Source organism: Bos indicus, chromosome 10 (genome assembly GCF_029378745.1).
Source record: "Bos indicus isolate NIAB-ARS_2022 breed Sahiwal x Tharparkar chromosome 10, NIAB-ARS_B.indTharparkar_mat_pri_1.0, whole genome shotgun sequence".
In the NCBI taxonomy this organism is placed as follows: Eukaryota; Metazoa; Chordata; class Mammalia; order Artiodactyla; family Bovidae; genus Bos; species Bos indicus.
The window spans coordinates 60,905,946-60,930,191 of record NC_091769.1 but is presented as its reverse complement, the minus strand read 5'-3'; the positions used below and the strand labels follow the sequence as shown (position 1 = coordinate 60,930,191).

Genomic DNA, 24,246 nt, shown 5'->3' with positions numbered 1-24,246 from the left:
GAAGATTCCACATGCTGCAGAGAAACTAAACCCATGCTACCACAACTACAGAGCCTGAGCTCTAGAGCCTGTAAGCTCCAACTATCGAGCCCACGTGCTACAGCTACTTAAGCCCGTGTGCTTAGAGCCTGTGCTCTGCAACAGGAGAAGCCCACGCACCACAATGAATAGTAGCCCCAGACTTGCTGCAACTAGAGAAAGCATGTGAACAGCAACAAAGACCCAGAGAAACCAAAAATCATAAATAAAGATCAATAAGAATAATAAGAAATTTTGGAAACAAAACTACAATGAAGTACCAAACTCATACCGGTCAGAATGGCCATCATTAAAAAGTCTACAAATAACAAATACTGTAGAAGGTGTGGAGAAAAGAGAACCCTCCTACACTGTTTTAGTCGTAAAAATAATATAAGTTATTTTAATGTAATGTAAGTTATTACAACTAATTTAAGTTGGTATAGTCACTATGGAGAATAGTATGGATGTTCCTCAGAAAACTGAAAATAGAATTACTATATATGATCCAGCAATACCACTCCTGGGCATGTATCTAGGCAAAACTATAATTCAAAAAGATACATGACCCCTATGTTTACAGCAGCACTATTCACAATAGCCAAGACATGGAAACAACCTAAATGTACACTGACAGATGAATGTATAAAGAAGATGTGATACATACATACAATGGAATATTAGCCATAAAAAAAGAACAAAATAATGCCATTCGCTGCAACATGGATGCAACTAGAGTTTATCATACTAAGCAAAGTAAGCCAGAAAGACAAATACCGTATGATATCACTTATATAAAATAAAGCCACAAATGAACCTATCTACAAAACAGACTCACTGACATAGAGAACAGACATGTGGTTGCCAAGGAGGAGTAGCGGGGAGGGAGTCTGGGATTAATAGATGCATACTATTACATACAGAATAGATAAACAACAAGGTTCTATCGTATAGCACAGGTAACTATAAACAATATCCTGTGATAAACCATAATGGAAAAGACTATAAAAAATGTGTATATATATGTATAACTGAGTCACTTGCTATACAGCAGAAATTAACACATTGTAAATCAATAATATTTCAGTAAAAAAATCACTAAAACAGAGGCAATTTTATATACAATTCAAGAACAGAACTTCTGATGGTGAATTTTCAATTAGTAATTTACTGATATAAATTTCAAAAAGACAAAAATTCATCCTAATTCCTTACTAAGACTAGATCATTTCATTTGACTTTACTACTTTGCCATTTATTTTCACTAAAATAGAAACAACCTTCAGAGTTAATCAGTCATAATCCAAGGACATCTTGATTATCTTCCCATAGCACTGCCCAACCTTTGCAAACCAAACTTGCCTCTGATAACTCCCATGATCAATGGATGAGGGATGGCAGACTTGATGTGAAGTGACTGTTCATAGAGTGCTTTAAGTTTTTTGTTATTTTTCTGTGCCGTGTACATTTGAATTTCCAAAGCATATATTTCTAATAACTGTGTGCCTTTTTTCAGGTCATCTTCTCCATCATCAGTCTAGGAAAACAAATAATGAAAATCCAGTCAAGACAGAATTCAGAGTCAACAGAGTGGTTTTTGAGCTAGCCTGAGAACCTTACATTTATGATACTAATTCTGTGGGAAAATGAATTACAAATTTCAACTGGCACCTAGATTACTAAGAATATGACCTTCAATGGCCAAAAAGGAACCCACAGGGCCTTTGTACTTTACAGTTATTTGATAAGGAGGGTTTTTTTAATGTACCAAAGTTGCAATGTTTTGCTTTATCCAGGAGATTATTTGTAGTCTTCCCCAAATCTTCACAACCACTTTAGATGCACTGATTCAATCAAAGCACTTTGTGCCTTCAATCAAGTGCCTTCCTAGTGCCAGGTGGTCAGTCTACCTTGGGGGAAATACGAAGTTAAATAAGCCAATGTCCTGGTCTCAAAAAGTTCACAATATAGAAGACCAATATGCCACCAGATAAGTTATAATATAAATGATAATAATTCTAGCTGAAGCATCAATGAAGTTCCAAGGATGGAAGAGAAGATTAATTCTTTTGGGGGATGTCAAAGGAATAACAAAGGTGGTGACAAAGGTGAGTTTGTCTTTGAAAGATGATCAACAGCCCACAAACACAAGCTGTGAAAAACAGAATATGGTTGACAGATAATCATAAATATCAAGCACTGACATACACAAAGCCAAATATTATTTATTGGGTCTTCTAACTTAAAACTTTCCTTTAGTTATCCACTAACAAAACACAACCAGACTAAGAAATATGATATGTAAGACAATCTTTATGTTCAGATTATCATGCATTTCTCCTATGCTTTAATGTAATTTACAATCCAGATAGTATTTCCCTTATGTTACAAAATAAACCAAGCAAAAACTTCTCCAGATTTCATATTCCTTATGTATATACTGAAAGACTTTCAGTTAGAAATGCCTTCTCTACGATTTTCATTTCACGTGGAACTGAATACACAGCTGTTTATGCATCAGACTAAGCCCTCCTTAAGAATGTGTAGATAAAAAACAATCCATAACTGACTGATTTGCCTTATAAACCGAAACTATTATGAAAACATTTTCATGTTTTTTATAAAAACCAAAAAAGGTAACATTATTAAATGAAAATATGTGAAGATGATTTAGAACACTTTTCTGATCAACCTTTTCCTCATTCACAGAAATAAAATATATAATTAATAGTACATAGTATGAAAAACAATAATGTTCAAAAGATTCTCTATTGGATATGGATCTGTGTATGTGCATTTTTAAAGCTAGTTGATAAAAGTTTACATGTTTTTATACATTTAAATCATTAAAATCAACCTGCAACATGATCTTGATAAAAAAGTACATGGCACTGAAAGAGCATAAACATATTTAAAACAGCATTTCTATTTAATATTTGAACTAATATCAAGTAATTTATTGATCAAGACAAAAAACGAAATACAAAATTACAGCTCACACTTAAAAGTTACAGAGGTGTACTATGGCTACACAAGTTTATAATTTAAGTGAAAAACCCAGTACCTCCATCTCCCTAGTCACAGTTAGGCGCTTGATGACATGTAGCTGATGCAACCAGATTGGAAAGCACAGACAGAATGCTTCTAACATCACATGAAGTTCTACAGGACCGTGTTGTTACAGAGGATTCATACACGAAAACTAAGAGTATAAAATATCTTTAAAATGTATGTCTACAACATCCTTTCTGATTTTCATAGGGTGTATAACTAAATATGAAATGCTTATTATTCTTAATATTAATGACTGGTCTGTTTATTGATACTTATGCCTCATTCTTCAAAAATAAGGACTGAAATTATGATTAACAGAGGAAGTAATGTAATAGTCAGAAAAAATTAGCTTTCTGGTAACTTATTTTCCAAATTTTATTTTTGCGATGATGCTTGAAAATATCCCTAAGCAATGTTTCCAATATAATTTTTTCTTATGAAGAAATAGTACAAAAAAAATAAAAGAAAAGCTACCTGGCAGGACTGATGTAACTGGCGTAAAATTTTTTGAAGTTTTCCATATTCCTCTCGTTCTAAATATAATTTCCCCAGCTGTAAAAAAATAAACTTATTAGAATTAAAAGATTTCAACAGGAGAAGGTATATCTTTAGAGTTTATCAAGGATGCCCACCCACTCTTCAAAAGAAAAAATAGTAATTATTACTGTTACCTTTGTGTTTGTCTTAAACCACAGTCTGTCATTCTTAGCATCTTTCAAAGCTTCCAGTGTTGTTTCATAGAATTCCTGCAGTAAATCCATCTGACATAAAAAATCAGAATTCTATAATTGTAAACAGCAAATTTGTACCTGTTAATAAAGTTAATTTGAGCAAACCAAAAGTGCATCTTTGAACTTTAATAATACATAAGATACACTAGCTGTATCTTAACTGAATGTCTGTGACAGTCCACAAAATTAACAAAACCTTAGCAAAAGTACAGACCAAATTTACAAAAAGTGCCAACATGTGTTTTTATACATTTAAAATAAAACCCAGAAAATGTCTAATGCTCTAATAGTATAGGTTTGTCCTTTCAAATCTAATAACTCATTTTATGTTAGCAAAGGAAATGGCAAGCACAAGAATTGTGTGCGTGCTCAGTTGCTCAGTAGTGTCCAACTCTGAGACTCCACTGTTTATTATGAATGGATGTATCTTATGCACTCAACTCTTATTTGGGAACTACTATGTGGCAAACCGGAGAAGGCAATGGCACCCTACTCCAGTACTCTTGCCTGGAGAATCCCAGGGACGGGGGAGCATGGTGGGCTGCCGTCTACGGGGTTGCACAGAGTCGACTTGGCAGAAGCAGCAGAAGCATGTGGCAAACACTAAGTAAGCTGCTAAAGAAGCAAACGATAAGCCTCTTTCCTCAAAATTCTTCTATAAATGTGACTAATCAATTAACTGGACTACAAATTTTTAAGTTACTGATAAACTGCTGGAGTTGAGGGGAGGGAAAAGTTAAGCACAATTTTAGCTTTGTCTAACACCATCAGTTCACTGTCTGAATATGACTCTTTTAATGGAAATTGCCATTTGTTTTGCATTATGATAAGCTCCTCTGTCCCCTCCTCCCACTTCTGGCTCTACCTTTGTGTGAATACCTGATTCTCCACATATTTAACAGGATCAGGGGGTAAGAGGGCATGGCAACAGGTGAGTCTGATACTTTCAGTAAAGGCTGCCTATTTATTCATGACTGTCGATTGCACAGTCAGTAAGTGCTGCGCAACTAATATCTATACTTACTTTCAAAAGACAAAAAGCTTACATATAACAACATGAAGCAACACACAATCTTGCTGAAAATTACTTAGTTCTGCCCCCCACCATCTGACATAATATTTAAAAATAACATACAAAAAATATTATGATGTGACGTGTTTGTAAAACTCAGGAAACATTTTTCCACTTAAGAAAAGCCCCAATATATTGGGAAGCCCTGAATTAGTGCCATGAAGTGTTAATGTTCTAAACATAATTTTATCTTCCTCTATTTCCATTACATATATTTTAGATATAAAAATGATAAACTTCAAGAAATAAAAATGACATTTAGTAGAAAAGACAGAATGAAACACTAGTTCTGAGGTGAACATTTTTTGAGTATGAAAAGTATCAAATGTTCTGAGAAATGCTAAGTGATACAGAAAATACTTCTTGTGCTCAAATATCATGGCATAGTAAAGCTGAAACTTAGGACTATGTTGCTTAGAAGAATATGAACAAATAATCCAATTGAAATTATTTTAGCAATAAACTAAAATCATCATTGCTTTTCTTAATAATCAAAAACTAAAATAATGAAAGCACTATCATTTCTCATGTCCACTGTAGTATCATCATTAGCCCTTTCTTTCATCATCCACCTATCCTTTGTAGAAGCATTTATTGATTACCTAATGAGTTATGCCAACTACTAATTGCAATGAATATAGATTCTCCTCCCAAGGATCTCCGTCTAATCAGATCTACACAAAGAACCTATGACTCACTGATAGGTTATTAACTGTTCAAGAAGGCTAGCTGAAGTGCTGATGATGTTTATTAGAAACTGCATGGGAGTCTACTATAAGCCTGTAAAACCTGTGTGCAGATTATGTCAGTATCTGAAGATATTATTTGGAGAGATAAAGCTTGGGTTATTCCCTTTTAATACTATATACTATCCTGTAACCATGAAAACAGCATACTAAAATTAAAACTAGCATAACTGCTTAAATAGAACTTCTAGGCCTTAAAAACAAAAAACAAAGCTCTTAAGTTTAAACATACTGATAAATACCAAGAAGCAAAAACAGACTCTAACCTGCTTAGAAGTAGAGATATAATCAAGAATAGAATTAATGGATTTTTCAGAATAATTTCTTGTGACAGCACTCCGAATATAGGTCAATAGTTGTTTATATCTGTTCATCATTTCTGGAAAGTTTGTCTGTGAGGGAAGAAAAATGCATTACTAGGTACATATTTACTTACTGAGATATGTACATATGATTAAGATTATAGAAATACCTATTATTACCTAATTAAAAAACAATAGTTTTTCAATAATAGAGGAACTATATGACAGAAACACTACATTTTAGCTTAAATTTGAAATTACTACTCAGTAAATGAATTAAATTTATGATGTTAGCCTTTGAAAAAGTATAATTTATAGATTTTCCAAATTTCAGATATTGTTCCTCACTGCACAATAAACATATTTATTTAAATCATAAAAACTACTAAAATATTCATAGACCAAAAAAATAAGACCAACTTTTAAAATATTCTTCCCTGAAAATTTACTCCTTCATCAGGAAGCTCTCTAACATAGTTATGCATTTCTTCTCTCCCTATTATTGGTAAGCTCTTATAGTAAAATGTGAAAGGAAAAAAAATTCCTTCAAGCCCAGGTACTCATCCCACTCTCAAGAAAAGTCCTCCCCACTTCTAAAAGGGGGAAAATCCTCCCACCCAAGGCCCTACTAAATAGTGGATGTAGCTACTGCTGCTATTCTTTGCAGGACTATTTGCATAACTGTAGTTACTCCAGGAAACATGAAAGACCTGAGGAAATGAAGGACTATTAGTAAAATTTCCAGCATTAAATATTTTGGCAGAGGGTCTATCATTCCTCAGAGCATATAAGTTATAGAAAATCTTGTATACTACGCAGAATTTTTAAAAGATTTTGTTGATGTGGACCATTTTAAAGTCTTTATTGAATTTGTTACAACATTGCTTCTGTTTGTTTGTTTGGTTTTTGGCCTGCGAGGCATGGGGATATTATTTCCCCCATTGAATTTGCAGTCCCTGCATTGGAAGTACAAGTCTTAACCACTGGACCACCAGGAAGGAACCCCATGTAGAATTTTTAAAACTTAGTATAACTATAGTCACAAATGAAAATTAGGCTAAATATGTAAACATATCAACAGAATTATTTCAGGAAAGCAGGTATGACATTTTGTTGCCATGAGGTTTTTAAGTACAGAATTTCATTATCAGTTTAATTCCTCTCAAAACAAATCTTACCAACTTGAAGTTAATCTTAATCATTTGTTTCAGTGCTTTAAATCCCCATTCTCCTTTTTCACCTTCAAGTTCCAAAACCTATAAAAAAAGAATTTAGTATAATTTAATATTGTTATTTTCTAGTAACACCCAATATTTAAGTTGTAAATTAATTTTACATCATATGCATGAAAAACAAGTGCCCTAAAAACTCTATTTTTCAAAGCCATTTTTAAAAGGTTTAAGATACCAGTCTTAAATGCTTATGAAAGGACAAGTGAGCTTATTTTGAAGTTTCTTCATCAAAAGATTAAATAAGAACTACTTCTTGATTATTATACAGTCCCAGAAGTACCTGTTACTTCACTGGTTAAGAATAACCCAAAAGTTTATCAGTAGGAAAGAAATCACATATTTTATAATGAAACCACATCTATGTGAAGGACCACGATCGCAGGGATAACTACTGACCAGCACATTCACTGATTCTCTTTCTGCCAGAACTGTACAAGCTTTTCGGGACAATGGTCCTGTTCTATAGATAACTTGATTGGAAAAAACAAAAGGATAGCCCTTTTGAAATATTTGCTTATATTGCATAATGCAAACTTCTTTTACAGGATTATCACTAAATATCCAAACATACTTCTGAGATAAAATCATTTACAATTTACTTAAGACATTATTTAGAAAAACACAAAACACAGAATCAACAAGAAAAAATATGAACCTTTTGGAAACTGCTTAATGCTGCTTTTGGGTCATCTTCTTTTAATGCTTTGGAATTATAGTACTGATTTTCCAAATCCACATTTGGCTCAGAGTTACTATCTTCAGAGTATTCCTGTGTGTTAGAAAGAGATATTAAAATGAGAGAAACAAAAAAGAAAAGAAACCCACACACTGCTAAAATGTGAATACTGTTAAGAGAAAAACTACATATTTATAAGGAAAAAAACCACAATTTAAATATATGGTAGAAATTCCACTGAAATTAACCATTATTGAAATAACAAGGGGAAAAGCCAAAATCAAGTGGTTAGCAGAATACAGTAGTCCCCCTTACCCACGGTTTCATTTTCTGTGATTTCAGTTGAGTATCAGTTGAGGTCTGGAAACTGGGAAATTCCAGAAATAATCAATCAAAAAGTTTTAAACTGCAAGTCATTCTGAGTAGCATGAACAAATCTCAATGAAATCTCCTCTCCACCCCCTCCATCCCACCTCGAATGCGAATCATCCCTTTGTCCGGCATATCCCACCTGTGAGTCACTAAACAGCAGGCTCAGTTATCAGATCCACTATTGTGGTATCACAGTGCTTGTGTTCAAGTTACCCTTATGTACTTAATAATGGCTCCAAAGTTCAAAAACAGTGATGCTATAAATTCAGATATGCCAAAGAAAGGCCCTAATGTGCTCCTTTTAATTGAAAAAGTAAAAGTCCTCAGTAAGAAAAAAATGTATGCTGAGGTTGATAAGATCCATGGTAATAACAAATCTTCTACCTGTGAAACTGAAGGAAAAAGAAATTTGTGCTAGTTCTGCTGTTGCAAAAGTTATGGCTAAGGTGTGTGAAAAGTACTTAGGGAAGGTGGAAAAGGCATTAAATTTGTGGCTGAAAGACATAAACAGAAAACATGTTCTGACTGAAAGCAAAGTATTAGAAAACACTGAGCCTATACAAAGACTATGATCATGGCATCTGGTCCCATCACTTCATGGGAAATATATGGGGAACAGAGGAAACAGTGACAGACTTCATTTTCTTCGACCCCAAAATCACTGTAGATGGTAACTGCAGCCATGAAAGTAAAAGACGTTTGCTCCTTGGAAGAAAAGTTATGACCAACCTAGACAGCATATTAAAAAGCAGAGACATTACTTTCCCAACAAAGGTCCGTCTAGTCAAAGCTATGGTTTTTCCAGTAGTCTCATGTACGGATGTGAGAGTTGGACTATAAAGAAAGCTGAGTGCCGGAGAATTGATGCTTTTGAACTGTGGTGCTGGAGAAGACTCTTAGAGTCCTGTGGACTGCAAGGAGATCCAACTAGTCCATCTTAAAGGAAACCAGTCTTGAATATTCATTGGAAGGACTGATGTTGAAGCTGAAACTCCAATACTTTGGCCACCTCATGCAAAGAGCTGACTCACTGGAAAAGACCTTGATGCTGGGAAAGACTGAAGGTGGGAAGAGAAGGGGATGACAGAGGATGAGGTGGTTGGATGGCCTCACCAACTCAATGGACATGAGTTTGAGTAAACTCCAGAGTTGGTGATGGACAGGGAGGCCTGGCATGCTACAGTCCATGGGGTCTCAAAAATTCGAACACAACTGAGTAATTGAACTGAACTGATACAAAGACATCAGCAAAGGGTTCCCTGGAATGAGTGACACCAAGCCATTTTCTCCAAGTAAGGGATGGTTACACAGATTCAGAAATAGGTTTGTACTGAAAGATACAGAATCAACACAAAAGCAAATTGTAAATACTAATTATTAGTAGTATTACTTATCATTAAATGTTAGTTATTTTACCTTTAGTTTCATAATTTAGTTTTTGCTATTCCCCAAGTCTAAATTTTATTATTCTAACACAGCCTAACTACCTAGGATGGTGAGCTATATAAAGCAGAGTAATCTATTGCTAAGTAAAGCTATATGTTAATAAAAATATTTGCTTTATGTGTACTTCACATTACTCAATAGTTGTTTAGTTATATTACTATACTTTAGTCTTGTAACATCAAAATAAGTAAAACAAAATTAATTTATATTATATAGTTTTATATGGCTTTTCATTACATAAATTCAGTTCCTAGTTATGAAACAATAAAGCAGAAAGAAAAATTGAAGTAACACCATTTTGTGGAGAAGTAGAAATAAGAGTTTAAAGTATTTTCAGGATATTCAACTTAGTGATGAGGATTATAAAATATACATAAATTAGTGTAATAAAACTATTATTTTAGGAAGAGAGAAGATTTCCTTCAGCTATAAGTCATTACAAAGGGTAAGTTTATGTGAAATTCAGAATTGTGCCTGAAAGCAAACACAAAAAAGATAAGAATAGTATTATAGTTATTTCTAAATCCAAATACAGTTAAATTTTGGGGGGCACAATTTATGAAAAATTCTGTATTGTCTCATAAAGGCATATGAAAGAAAAAAGATATAAGAGTGAAGTGTTAGAAAGCTCAAAAATATGTAAACACAAGATGAATTTTTCCTATGACCAGCAGATGGAAGGAGATGTTTGATGTTAGCATACAATCAGTTTTATTTGACCACCATGGCTTTGTAATGTGCGCCCTCTGGAGGGTAATTATTTCCTCATGTAAGGATACTTTCTGGGAAGCACTGGCACTCAGTCTCACAAATTTAAGATCAGTAATTGAGTTTTGCTCCACATATTAAATTCTTTGGAACACTTGTCTTACAGATAAGGTCAAATTCTGAGTAATGAGTAAAGTTCATAGTCATTCATTCACTTCTTCACTCTGAATTCAGGTTTGGCTATAATAAAATTGATTAAAAAAGAAATTAATAAATAATGAACAAGCCAAGTGGACACATCAAATCATGTTGTGATAGTGATGGCTTCTGAGCCAGGCTTTGAAAGCTAAATGGGAGTTTGCATGCCAGACAAAAAAGAGAAAGGGGAAAAGAGGAAGAGCAGACACAAAACTGTAACACGAAGTACTGAACAGCTAGAAACAGTCACACTGCTGGAACATAAAAAGTCCTTATTGATTCTACCTTGAACGTGCCATTTCTTTTTCTTTCTACCTCTCTTCACCTCGTTAACCACTGCATGTCATTACAGCTTAAGCATCATCTACCTCCTCAGGGAAGATGTGGAGTAAATAATCCTAGCTAAAAAACCTACTCACATACTCTACACCTTTGGAAATCAGTTCTTCTCTAGTAACTGTTCAATAATACACAGGAATAGCTAGAACCAGAGAATCACTTTTCAGCAACCTAAATCTTCAGAATGCACTCTTAGCCAACAGATTAGGGGAAAAAATAAAAATGGCCCAGGACCTAAGAGCTAAGCAGAAAGCTGAGAGGTAAACGTGAGTAGGACATGGAGTTGCCAGAAAGTTAACTTCAACTACTGAACTGATTATAACACTGTTGAAGAAAGGAATCTTTACATTTCCTACCAAGTCTGAAGGCCTCCTGTAGTTCAAGACTGACTACCTGCAACTTCTGGCACCGACTGGCTCCAGATTAATGCTATTTCTAAACTCTATACGAACTCCTCTGAATCACTACGATTGAGATAAGACTTAATCAGCCTTCAACATTTTGTGAATACGTTCTTTCAGTTTTTCACATTATATGGATTGAGAAGTGAAATGTATACTATTTTTTGCACAACTGCAATTCATTTCTTAAGTGTTGCTGCTGGAATGGATAAATACATGAGAATTGGCACAACTGATATGTTACTAATTTCCTTCTTATAATTAGGTTATGATCTGCAACACCATGTTGCAGCCTCCGTGACACCACTAACCTGTCATTTGCAGCTCAGTAAATCACATACCTCAATACGAACTGAACTACAGCAAACTAGTTACCACACTGGCATGATTTTTAAACTGAAGATATTTTGAGAAGTCTTTAGAATAATTCTGTTCTATAGAGTATCTATTATATATTATTTATGTCTATTACCCGGCGTCCGAGGTCAGGGGCGGCGGCCGGCGGCCTGGAGCAGATACCCCACGCCCCAAGCCCGAGGCCAGGGGCGGCGGGCAGGAGGAGCAACCCCACGCCCAATGCCAGGGGCGGTGGCTGGGAGGACCAACACCACATCCAACGAGCCGTGGCTGCGTGGGCACAGGAGGGCCTAGAGGAGCTATCCCACATTGAAGGTCAGGAAGGGCGGCGGTGAGGAGATACCCCTCGTCCAAGGTAAGGAGCAAAGGCTGCACTTTGCTGGAGCAGCCGTGAAGAGATACCCCACGCCCAAGGCAAGAGAAATCCAAGTAAGATGGTAGGGGTTGCAAGAGGGCATCAGAGGGCAAACACACTGAAACCATACTCACAGAAAATTAGTCAATCTAATCACACTAGGACCACAGCCTTGTCTAACTCAATGAAACTAAGCCATGCCTGTGGGGCAACCCAAGATGGGCGGGTCATGGTGGAGAGATCTGACAGAATGTGGTCCACTGGAGAAGGGAATGGCAAACCACTTCAGTATTCTTGCCTTGAGAACCCCATGAACAGTATGAAAAGGCAAAATGATAGGATACTAAAAGAGAAACGCCCCAGGTCAGTAGGTGCCCAATATGCTACTGGAGACCAGTGGAGAAATAACTCCAGAAAGAATGAAGGGATGGAGCCAAAGCAAAAACAATACCCAGCTCTAGATGTGACTGGTGATAGAAGCAAAGTCTGATGCTGTAAAGAGCAATATTGCATAGGAACCTGGAATGTCAGGTCCATGAATCAAGGCAAATTGGAAGTGGTCAAACAAGAGATGGCAAGAGTGAATGTCAACATTCTAGGAATCAGCGAACTGAAATGGACTGGAATGGGTGAATTTAACTCAGATGACCATTATATCTACTACTGCGGGCAGGAATCCCTCAGAAGAAATGGAGTGGCCATCATGGTCAACAAGAGTCCGAAATGCAGTACTTGGATGCAATCTCAAAAACGACAGAATGATCTCTGTTCGTTTCCAAGGCAAACCATTCAATATCACAGTAATCCAAGTCTATGCCCCAACCAGTAATGCTGAAGAAGCTGAAGATGAACAGTTCTATGAAGACCTACAAGACCTTTTAGACCTAACACCCAAAAATGGAGAAGCTCTATATAGTCAGCAAAAACAAAACCAGGAGCTGACTGTGGCTCAGACCATGAACTCCTTATTGCCAAATTCAGACTGAAATTGAAGAAAGTAGGGGAAACCACTAGACCATTCAGGTATGATCTAAATCAAATCCCTTATTATACAGTGGAAGTGAGAAATAGATTTAAGGGCCTATCTGATAGATAAGAGTGCCTGATGAACTATGGAATGAGGTTCGTGACATTGTACAGGAGACAGGGATCAAGACCATCCCCATGGAAAAGAAATGCAAAAAAGCAAAATGGCTGTCTGGGGAGGCCTTACAAATAGCTGTGAAAAGAAGAGAAGCGAAAAGCAAAGGAGAAAAGGAAAGATATAAACATCTGAATGCAGAGTTCCAAAGAATAGCAAGAAGAGATAAGAAAGCCTTCTTCAGCAATCAATGCAAAGAAATAGAGGAAAACAACAGAATGGGAAAGACTAGGGATCTCTTCAAGAAAATCAGAGATACCAAAGGAACATTTCATGCAAAGATGGGCTCGATAAAGGACAGAAATGGTATGGTCCTAACAGAAGCAGAAGATACTAAGAAGAGATGGCAGGAATACACAGAAGAACTGTACAAAAAAGATCTTCACGACCCAGATAATCATGATGGTGTGATCACTGACCTAGAGCCAGACATCCTGGAATGTGAAGTCAAGGGGCCTTAGGAAGCATCACTATGAACAAAGCTAGTGGAGGTGATGGAATTCCAGTGGAGCTATTCCAAATCCTGAAAGATGATGCTGTGAAAGTGCTGCACTCAATATGCCAGCAAATTTGGAAAACTCAGCAGTGGCCACAGGACTGGAAAAGGTCGGTTTTCATTCCAATCCCAAAGAAAGGCAATGCCAAAGAATGCTCAAACTACCGCACAATTGCACTCATCTCACAGAGCAATGGCACCCCACTCCAGTACTGTTGTCTGGAAAATCCCATGGATGGAGGAGCCTGGTAGGCTGTAGTCCACGGGGTCGCTAAGAGTCGGAAACGACTGTGTGACTTCACTTTCATTTTCCACTTTCATGCACTGGAGAAGGAAATGGCAACCCACTCCAGTGTTCTTGCCTGGAGAATCCCATGGACGGAGAAGCCTGGTAGGCTGCAGTCCATGGGGTCGCAAAGAGTCGGAAACGACTGAAGCGACTTAGCAGCAGCAGCAGCACACGCTAGTAAACTAATGCTCAAAAATCTCCAAGCCAGGCTTCAGCAATATGTGAACTGTGAACTTCCTGATGTTCAAGCTGGTTTTAGAAAAGGCAGAGGAACCAGAGATCAAATTGCCAACATCCGCTGGATCATGGAAAAAGCAAGAGAGTTCCAGAAAAACATCTATTTCTGCTTTCTTGACTATGCCAAAGCCTTTGACTGTGTGGATCACAATAAACTGTGGAAAATTCTTCAAGAGATGGGAATACCAGACCACCTGATCTGCCTCTTGAGAAACTTGTATGCAGGTCAGGAAGCAACAGTTAGAACTGGACATGGAACAACAGACTGGTTCCAAATAGGAAAAGGAGTTCGTCAAGGCTGTATATTGTCACCCTGTTTATTTAACTTATATGCAGAATACATCATGAGAAACGCTGGGCTGGAAAAAACAGAAGCTGGAATCAAGAGTGCCGGGAGAAGTATCAATAACCTCAGATATGCAGATGACACCACCCTTATGGCAGAAAGTGAAGAGGAACTAAAAAGCCTCTTGATGAAAGTGAAAGAGGAGAGTGAAAAAGTTGGCTTAAAGCTCAATATTCAGAAAATGAAGATCATGGCATCTGGTCCCATCACTTCTTGGGAAATAGATGGGGAAACAGTGGAAACAGTGTCAGACTTTATTTTTCTGGGCTCCAAAATCACTGCAGATGGTGACTGCAGCCATGAAATCAAAAGATGCTTACTCCTTGGAAGGAAAGTTATGACCAACTAGATAGCATATTCAAAAGCAGAGACGTTACTTTGCCAACAAAGGTTCGTCTAGTCAAGGCTATGGTTTTTCCTTTGGTCATGTATGGATGTGAGAGTTGGACTGTGAAGAAGGCTGAGCGCCGAGAAATTGACGTTTTGAACTGTGGTGTTGGAGAAGACTCTTGAGAGTCCCTTGGACTGCAAGGAGATCCAACCAGTCCATTCTGAAGGAGCTCAGCCCTGGAATTTCTTTGGAAGGAATGATGCTAAAGATGAAACTCCAGTACTTTGGCCACCTCATGCAAAGAGTTGACTCACTGGAAAAGACTCTGATGCTGGGAGGGATTGGGGGCAAGAGGCGAAGGGGACGACAGAGGATGAGATGGCTGGATGGCATCACTGACTCGATGGACGTGAGTCTCTGTGAACTCCGGGAGTTGGTGATGGACAGGGAGGCCTGGCGTGCTGCGATTCATGGGGTCGCAAAGAGTCGGACACGACTGAGCGACTGATCTGATCTGATCTGATGTCTATTGTTTACTGGAGAAGGAAATGGCAACCCACTCCAGTACCCTTGCTTGGAAAATCCCATGGATGGAGGGGCCTGGTGGGCTGCAGTCTATGGGGTTGTAAAGAGTCGGATACGACTGAGTGACTTCACTTCACTCACTTCACTTGCTTCATACTTTATCACTGGAGAAGGAAATGGCAACTGACACCAGTATTCTTGCCTGGAGAATCCCATGGATGGAGGAGCCTGGTGGACCAATGGTCCATGGGGTTGCAGAGTCAGACAAGACTGAAGTGACTAAGCATGTAAGCATATACTGTTTACACCCAATGATAATGGTCTTTGGTTAAACCAGTAAATAAATGTGTTCAACAAATGAAAATGAAGTCTTTCTCCTTAAGCTATTCATGGTCTGATACAGATATGCAAATGAAACACCAATATAATACAATAGAAGCAGTAACAGAGACACAGACTAGGTTCGGTGGTGTATCAGGAGTAATTAACTACTCCTGAATGAGTTAGAAGGAAAAGTTACCTCAACCAGGTCTAAAAGTACAAATGCATTTTCCCAGGGATGAAAAAAGGCACCAAAACAAAACAAACTATGCAAAAGCATTGCATATTTAGAAGAGCTACCAGTAGTCTGATTGGGCTGAAGCACAGGATGCATGCAGAGCTGATGAGAGAAACTAGTATCAGACAGGGGAATAGAACTATACAGGTCTAGCAGAGTTTATATCAAATGGGGACCCACTAAAAGATTTTATAGAGAAATAATTAGATCTGTGTTTTAGGAAGAGCACTCAGGCAGTAAGGAAGTACCCACTGGATACTCTTACAACTGTTTAGCCAATAGATGATGAAGGCCTGATTCCAAGTAGTAGACCAGGAGAAAAGGGAGAGGACAGAATAAATATATGTGATGTTAAGGATGCAAAATAAAAGGACACATCACATGGGCACAAGAAAGGGGAAAAAGTTATCCTTAATGACTACAGCCAATTTGGTTACACACAGTGACATTAGTCAAAACAGGGAATATAGGAAAAATATTAAATATTGCTAAACTGAATTCCCTTATGTCAGATGAAGATGCAATAACTATAAAAGTATAAGTGAAATGCTTTTAAGAGAGAAACTGAAATTTTAATCTATACATTAAGAATGTTTTAATCAAAAATCAAATAATTTAAGCAATATATGAAAAAGCAAGCACCCGAACAGTGTTAAAAGGGCTTTTAAAAAAATCCACTAAAGTGCACATTAGCTCCAACCTATATAACTCATGTCCTGACATCTATCCAAAGCAATCTCTTAACCATCTACACCAACAAAATTTATTCTTCTTTCCCCCAAACATATTATGCTCTTTAAAATCTCTGCTTTGGCATAAACTGGTCTCTCTGCCCCAAATTCTAAACCACTGCCCCTCCCAACAAGCTTCCCACTTTTCTCCTGTGATGATGTCCAGCCCTAACACTCCTGGAAATGCTGTATTCCTCAAGGCTCACCTTGTGATTCTTTCTCTAAGTCTTCTTAGCAAAGTAAATTTTCTCCATAGTCATGCTTCTACATGACATGCATATCTCTGAAGAACAGTTTTGTATGTATGCTGTTCCCACCTCCCGCCTCCCCTCCTCCCCTGCCCCACCATGAGCTTCTCAAAAGCAGGAACTTACTTTTACTGATCTTGGTATCCCCAGAACCTGGCATATCATAAAATGCTCAGGAAGTGTTTGCTTAATTGAAGTGAAAAGTTAGTGAATGTTTCAAAATAATACAACACAGGAAGGGGCAATTTTGACTCTATGTTGGAGTCAAAAAGGGTCAATTTCATAGTTCATGTACTTATTCTTGTGTCTCTTGTCAACAGAGGTCTTAAGAAACGTGCTCGAGGAAATAGAAGACTCACCATTAACAATGCTTCGCAAGCCTTGATCATGTTTAGACAATAGATGCTGCACATCTAGTGCCAAAGGTAAAGTCTCAGTATCCTTAAGGACTAAATTTAATCCAAGGTAGGCATTTGTGGTTTAGCCATTAATAAAATTAACGTAACTTAAAAAAAAATTTTCACTCAAGGTAATGGATCCTAATCTGTCTATGCTATTAATTAGAACATTCTTTTATTTGTCCTAACTTTCAGTTTTCAAATTAAATTTTCCAACAAGACATCATTAAAGTCTTTAGGCGTGGGCTCTAGTTTTCACTTGCCCACTAATTTGTCATGTAAATTTATGTAAATCACTCACACTTGATGTTTTAGTTCCTCTCGGAACCCGACTCCAGTACTCTTGCCTGGAAAATTCCACGGATGGAGGAGCCTGGTAGGCTGCAGTCCATGGGGTCACTAAGAGTCCGACACGACTGAGCGACTTCACTTTCACTTTTCACTTTCATGCATTGGAGAAGGAAATAGCAACCCGCTCCAGTGTTCTTGCCTTGAGAATCCCAGGGGTGGGGGAGCCTGGTGGGCTGCTGTGTGTGGGGTCGCACAGAGTCAGACACGACTAAAGTGACTTAGCAGTAGCAGCAACCTGTCAGTTATGAGGGCTGAACCCAACAGGAAGTCTCTAATTCTTGCTGACGGTCATGTGTTCCTTTCTGGGGTATAATACACAAGCACAAATTTACTCTGTCGGATAGTCACACTTTACAGATTTACATTAGGGATGAAGAATCTTAATTTATCTTATTCTTAGCACAAAAGAGCTATCTCCCATTACTTATGGGAGATCTTACAATGGTCTCCTTATCATGAGTTACCCTTGTTTGAATCTCTCTAATTTCATTATACAGGGTACACCTATGAGGTACTGCTACAGGCCTTTTTGAAAATGTACTCAAACTTACATTTCAAACCAATCGTCTTTTAAGCAGTAACTTTTAAGAGGTGGTAAATTATTCCAATTATACTGACATGGATTATTAAGTAATGCTTCTGAAGTTTTTAAGAAAACTAACTTTATTAGTTAGATGTTTCCAACTTAAAACAGCATCATCCAAATTTGGGGGCTCAACTTATTTATCAAACCTGACTCGGAATTTTTGACACCTACAGAATAGAGAAAACCTGGCTATTACTGAAATTTAAAAAAAAAAAAAAAAGCCATATACCATTTAAAATAGCAAAAGAAAACAGGTCAAATCCTCATCAACAGAAAACTGAGTAAATAAACTTATGGTACATCCACACAATCAATGCAGCTATAAAAAAGAAATAAGTAATCTTTCGACATATGTCTATGGAATAATATTTAAAATAAAAAACAAAGTGTAGCACAATATATTTAATATGTTAATTCTGGTTTAAAAAAGGGAAGGGGGGATAAAAATCTGTATTTGGTAATCTATGGTAAGGAATGGGAACTGGGCAACTGAGGAACAAAAATGGAAAGGAAATGTTAACATTTCATGTTTTTGAACCATGTGTATGTATTACCTATTTAAAATGCTAGATGCCTCAGGTTCTGAAGAATTCTAAAAAATTTTGAGCAATGACAAAATCCCTGTCTGGCCCCTCAAGATCAAAGACTTCTGTTCATCATTTGTACCCTAAACACCACCCTCTCTCTTCTCAGCAATAAAATACAGACTCACTGTGAAAAATTTGCAAGAAATAAACACTTTAATTTTCCTGACACTTTTCGTGTTTTCCAGACATTTTATTCTGTATTTTTCCCACCCAGCAAAACAAATAAATTTTACTGCCACACAGTAACATTGTAATATGGATTACATATCTATAGTGGACATGTATTCTCTGTGTGCACAGCAACAGTGACTGATCCTTCCTCTCTTAGATGAGGATTTCAAACACAGTGCTCGTCTCCTAGAGGGCAAGCAATCTATCCTCTCTCTCTCAGCGGTTCACAGAAGGCCCAGAGCTAAGGTGAATCCATAGAAGTTCTTCCTAGGGTTTCACTGCTAGAGTTAGCAAGAAGACCCTTTTGCCTTTGGGGTTATAATACTAGGAAGATAACACATTATATTACAAGATCTTGTGATATACTATGAAGGCAATTAAGCCAATACGCGAGGAAGGCAGCCCAGAAAGAGAGACAAAGGCAGAAAAAGACCCAGCATCGTTATCTGAGTCATGACTCCTGTTACATTTACACTTCTTGGTGATTTGAGCCAATATATGCTCTTTACAGTTCAAGTTGATTTGACATGTATTCCTGTCCTCTCCTTCCTTACATGCAGGAGTCCTGACAAATTTACCAAGTTTTTCTTTTCATATCACTGAATATTCTTTAGAAGCATGATTTGAAATGCTGACATACTTTCCATCACATGGATATATTTTACCTATTACTACCTCATGAGTATTAATAGTATTCTCCTACTATTGATAACTTGGGGGGTGTTTCCAACTATTTACAATTAAACATGCCCTTTTGGGGGTGGGGCGGGGCAGCGCTGCATGGCTTGCAGGATCTTAATTCCCCAGAAAGTGAAAGTTGCTTAGTCTCTGGAACCCCATGCAGTTCATGGAATTCTCCAGGGCAGAATACTGGAGTGGGTGGCCTATCCCTTCTCCAGGGGATCTTCCCAACCCGGAATCAAACCGGGGTCTCCGGCAATACCGGCAGATTCTTTACCAACTGAGCTATGAGGGAAGACCATGGATCAAACATGGGCCCATGGCAGTGAAAGTGCTCAGTTCTAAACACTGGAGTGTCATGTTCCTTTCAAAAGCCTCAACTGTATAATCAAATTTTGTTACTGTGAAAACTACATTCAGAATTCCAAATGTGTGTACAGCAGAAAGAACACTGGCCCAGACCACAAAAATTATATTGTTTGTAAATCTATTCTTAAAGATCCCCAACATTTTGTCAAGCTGTAAGTGACGGAGACAACAGTCTCAGAATAAAATGACCTGTAATCTGCAAGCTCCTTATATGCACAGTGGATGACATCAATGTCTTAATATTAAACACACAAAACCCCTGAAGCTATTTTTTTGCCCTGTGCTGTATTAAGTATTAGTCTCTCAGTCCATGGGATTTTTCAGGCAAGAGTACTGGAGTGGGTTGCTATTTCCTTCTCCAGGGGATCTTCCAGACCCAGGGATGGAATCCAGGTCTCCTGCACTGCAGGCAGATTCTTTACTGTCTGACCCACCAGGGAAGCCCTATTAATGTACTACTTTTTCAAAGTATTCGTGTCAATTAAAAAATCTTTTTAGAAAACAGAAATGTTAAATTTTAATTTGCTAAACCATGTTCTAAGGTTATAATATGACATCATTTGTCTGAACTTGTTAAAGCTGTGACAAATAGATTCTGTAAGATACCTTGTAGCTAAGACTCTTCTCCACCCCTCCCCAAAAGAAGTAAATTTCTAGGGCATTAAAACAGCTATCTTTTAAGGCAAGAATAACAATAGTAATAAACATTTATTCACTAATCACACTATAACCTGACTGCCAATGCAAGAGATATAAAAGACAAGGGTTCAATCCCTGGCAAGAATAACAATAGTAATAAACATTTATTCACTAATCACACTATAACCTGACTGCCAATGCAAGAGATGTAAAAGACAAGGGTTCAATCCCTGGGTGGGGAAGATCCCTTGAAGGAGGGCATGGTAACCCACTCCAGTATCCTTGCCTGGAGAATCCCAGGGACAGAGGAGACTGGTGGGCTGCAGTCCATAGGGCTGCAAAAAGTCAGAAGCGACTTAGCACTGGCAACAACAGTAATAAACATTCATTCAATAATCATAACTATAAACCTAACCAGGATGATTATGGAGAAGGAAATGGCAACCCACTCCAGTATTCTTGTCTAGAATACTCCATGGAAAGAGGGGCCTAGCGGGCTTCAGTCCACGGGGTCACTAAGATGACTGAGTGAGTCTCACACACACACACACACGATGATTATAATAAGGCTCACTGTTTGGTAATATACTTTAAAAAATGGAATTAGTCTATCTTTTCACCATTTTATTTTCCCCTTATAATAATATTTTTCAAACATACAATGCTCTACCTATAATAGGAACTACTAAAGAATACTTTTTGGTATGAAGTCGCTCTGTCTTAAATCTTTTCTAAAAAGACTGTTAGAAGTATTAATCAAGTTCAAGCTTGAATGGCTGGATTGTGTAATTATAACACAGTTTAACTTATCAATGGCCTTATTAACTTAATGAATGACACGATAGTGTTTACTATTAGCTGTTATTATTAATACTATTGTATGTAAATCTGTAAAATTAACATTGAATTAACACATTTTCCAGAACCATCTTCTCTCCATTCACTGCTACATAAATTACTATGCTTAGAAAATACCTGCTTCTGCCTCAGAAATCAAAAGGATCTTAGAAATAACCGATCAAGCATACTGAATTAATTTCATGCTTGTTTTGTCTTCTTTTTTAAAACCAACTTAAGTCTCTTTTCTATTAGCTCAAGAAGTGATTTTGGGTATTTATCAATAGACAATTGATAAAATATATACTGAATGTATCTGTACATGGCTCTCATTAACAATTTCACTAAAATGAGGTGATGAACTATCCAACAAACAATACATTTTTTTTAATAAAAAAAGAAGTTTCCCTAAAACAGTAATTGATTCAGACTCTTTAAATCCAAAGAAACAAGGCTCAGGCAAATATTAGAAAACAAAAACAATTCTTTTGGCAACAGATAAGCATGAAGTGGCAACTAGCCTCGCTTGATCTTTTTAAATGTATGTTTAAAAATTAATAAATATATGTTTATAGTGGCTTAAGGAAATTATGGAAGTAAAAAATAAATTAATATGATATCTATGTAAGAGAGATATGAGGCAGGACTATTTAACAGAATGTTGGGGGGGATCATTAATTATGTGGTTGTGTAAAATCTCATCTTTTTGGGTTAAGAAATTTAAAAAAAGAGGCTAAAATTACACATTCAGTTTTATATTTACATGTGGTGTAAGCCCTCAAAGGCTGGAGAAACACAGCCAAGTTAAATCATTTATATTTAATTAAAATCCCTGCAAAAATGAAGTCTGTACTTCAAGGGGCAGTAAGATTCTCAGTGCCATTTCTACATTACAGTCTCACTCACAGTGCTAGTAAGTTACGTATTCAAAAAACTATTGCTTAGAAAAGAGATAAGCGCAAACAAGTAAAAACACAAACTGAAACTAGGTAAAACACTTCCAGAGTTAAAAAATACCTGTAATACACGTAAACATGTAACAAATAAAAATGCACGAAATATTACAATTAACATTCTTGAAGGATTTATTAAGGCACTGCCTAAAACTGGCTTGGTCTGCACAAAACTACAATGTTAAAAGAAACACTTCCAGAGTTAAAAAATACCTGTAATATACGTAAACATGTAATAAATAAAAATGCACGAAATATTACAATTAACATTCCTGAAGGATTTAACGCACTGCCTAAAACTGGCTTGGTCTGCACAAACTAAAATGTAAGGCAGAAATCTTACTACTAGCAGAACTCCTTTAAGAATTATCAACACTATTGACTTTCAGGTCATTTCCCTCTCCTTTTTGCAAATGCTTTCCTTTAAAAGTGAAAGATTAATTAGAAACGACTATACAAAGAAGATTTACACTAATTCAAAATGATACATTAATTATCTTGAGACTCTCTGGCACTTAAAATATAAGGTGAACCAGACTTCCCTGAGCATCTACTTCTTAACTTTACGATAATGCAGCATCACCATAACACACAAGAACCATGCACAAAAACTCCCCCAAATAAAAAGCAAAGCCAAGTTGACGCTAATTCGTGGTCCAGATAATCGTTCTTAGTTCCCACACAATGTTTTTGAATATCAACTTGAAATGTTAGTGAATTTTTAAAGACTTATAAGTCCGTTCATAAATTAAACCTTGAATCTTTAAAAATCACCATTCGGTTGCATAAATTCGTTTTGTTCTACACTGTTGATATTTTAAACTCTGAATACTGGGAAATTTCCAAGTCAAGAAAAAAGCCATTGAGTCAATTCTCTTATACCACCCCACCTCCCAAACCCAAACAAACAAAAAGTAAAACGTCCTCCCCAGCTTTTCTCTTTAAACAAGTAGTTAAACTACTTTTGAAAAGCTAGCCTGGCTCTCAATTCTCTATTGCACCTTTACCTTATACCAAAACGGAGCCTGGACAAGACTAATTAAGCTCTGTTTCTAGATTCACAAGTGGCGTCAGGTCTGGGAGCAGGAAGGCCCCCTAGTTTTTGGACCCCTCTCCCAGCATTTCGCACTCTTTCAAGTATGAAGAAGAGGGGACAGGAAGACTGGGCCCGAAAGGGCAGAGCCGGGGCCTAGACCACTGAACGGTCCCCAAAACGGCTCGCGCGATAGGGAAGAGGCAATGAGAACCTGACGCCGGAGGCCAGAGGTGTCCTTGCAAACCAAGGAAGCGCTCGGATTTGGAGCTCAACGCTCGGGACCCCCTTCACCGCCTCCTTTACTCTCCCTTCCCCCATGCTAGAGAAGCAGGGCGCGGGCCCGGTGCGGGAAGGGGGAGGAGGTAAACTCGTCCTGTCACTGCATCGGGAGAAGCTGGAAGGAGCACATGTTCTACGGGGAGAGGCCGCGGCCGCCCCTGCCCCGGCTCCTAAAGCCAGAAACCACCTCCAGCCCCAGAGTTCTGTTCCCTGCGCCTCACCAGGTCGTAGTCCTCCTCATCATCGCACATGAAATCATCCTCCATGTCAGACATCTTGGCTGGGACGGGGAGAGGGGGGGAGGAGAAATTGGAGACAACCTCCTCCCACAATCCTCCGCGGCTCAGAGGCGTCACTCCCAGCTTCTCGCCTTCCCGACGCTCTTAGAGGAGCTGAATGTTTCCTCCCGGAACAAATGAGCTCGGTTTTGAGAGGATTCGCTACGACGC

General features: G+C 37.6%; 1 protein-coding gene across 2 annotated transcripts in view; it reads right to left on the bottom strand.

Moving 5' to 3' along the window:
• COPS2 (COP9 signalosome subunit 2) overlaps window positions 1-24,156 on the bottom strand; it is a 30,722-nt gene extending 6,566 nt beyond the window's left edge. Inside the window, exons 1-7 of one of the 2 annotated variants that reach the window (XM_070797574.1) lie at window positions 24,019-24,156; window positions 7,811-7,924; window positions 7,102-7,179; window positions 5,888-6,013; window positions 3,744-3,854; window positions 3,547-3,624; window positions 1,381-1,555 (exon numbers count right to left, since the gene is read on the bottom strand). In XM_070797574.1, coding sequence (XP_070653675.1) covers window positions 1,381-1,555; window positions 3,547-3,624; window positions 3,744-3,854; window positions 5,888-6,013; window positions 7,102-7,179; window positions 7,811-7,924; window positions 24,019-24,072 — 736 coding nt within the window. In that variant the 5' untranslated portion in view covers window positions 24,073-24,156. The remainder of the gene's footprint in view (window positions 1-1,380; window positions 1,556-3,546; window positions 3,625-3,743; window positions 3,855-5,887; window positions 6,014-7,101; window positions 7,180-7,810; window positions 7,925-24,018) is intronic. The other variant, XM_070797575.1, reaches the window with a different exon arrangement.
• Between the last annotated feature and the right edge of the window lie 90 nt (window positions 24,157-24,246).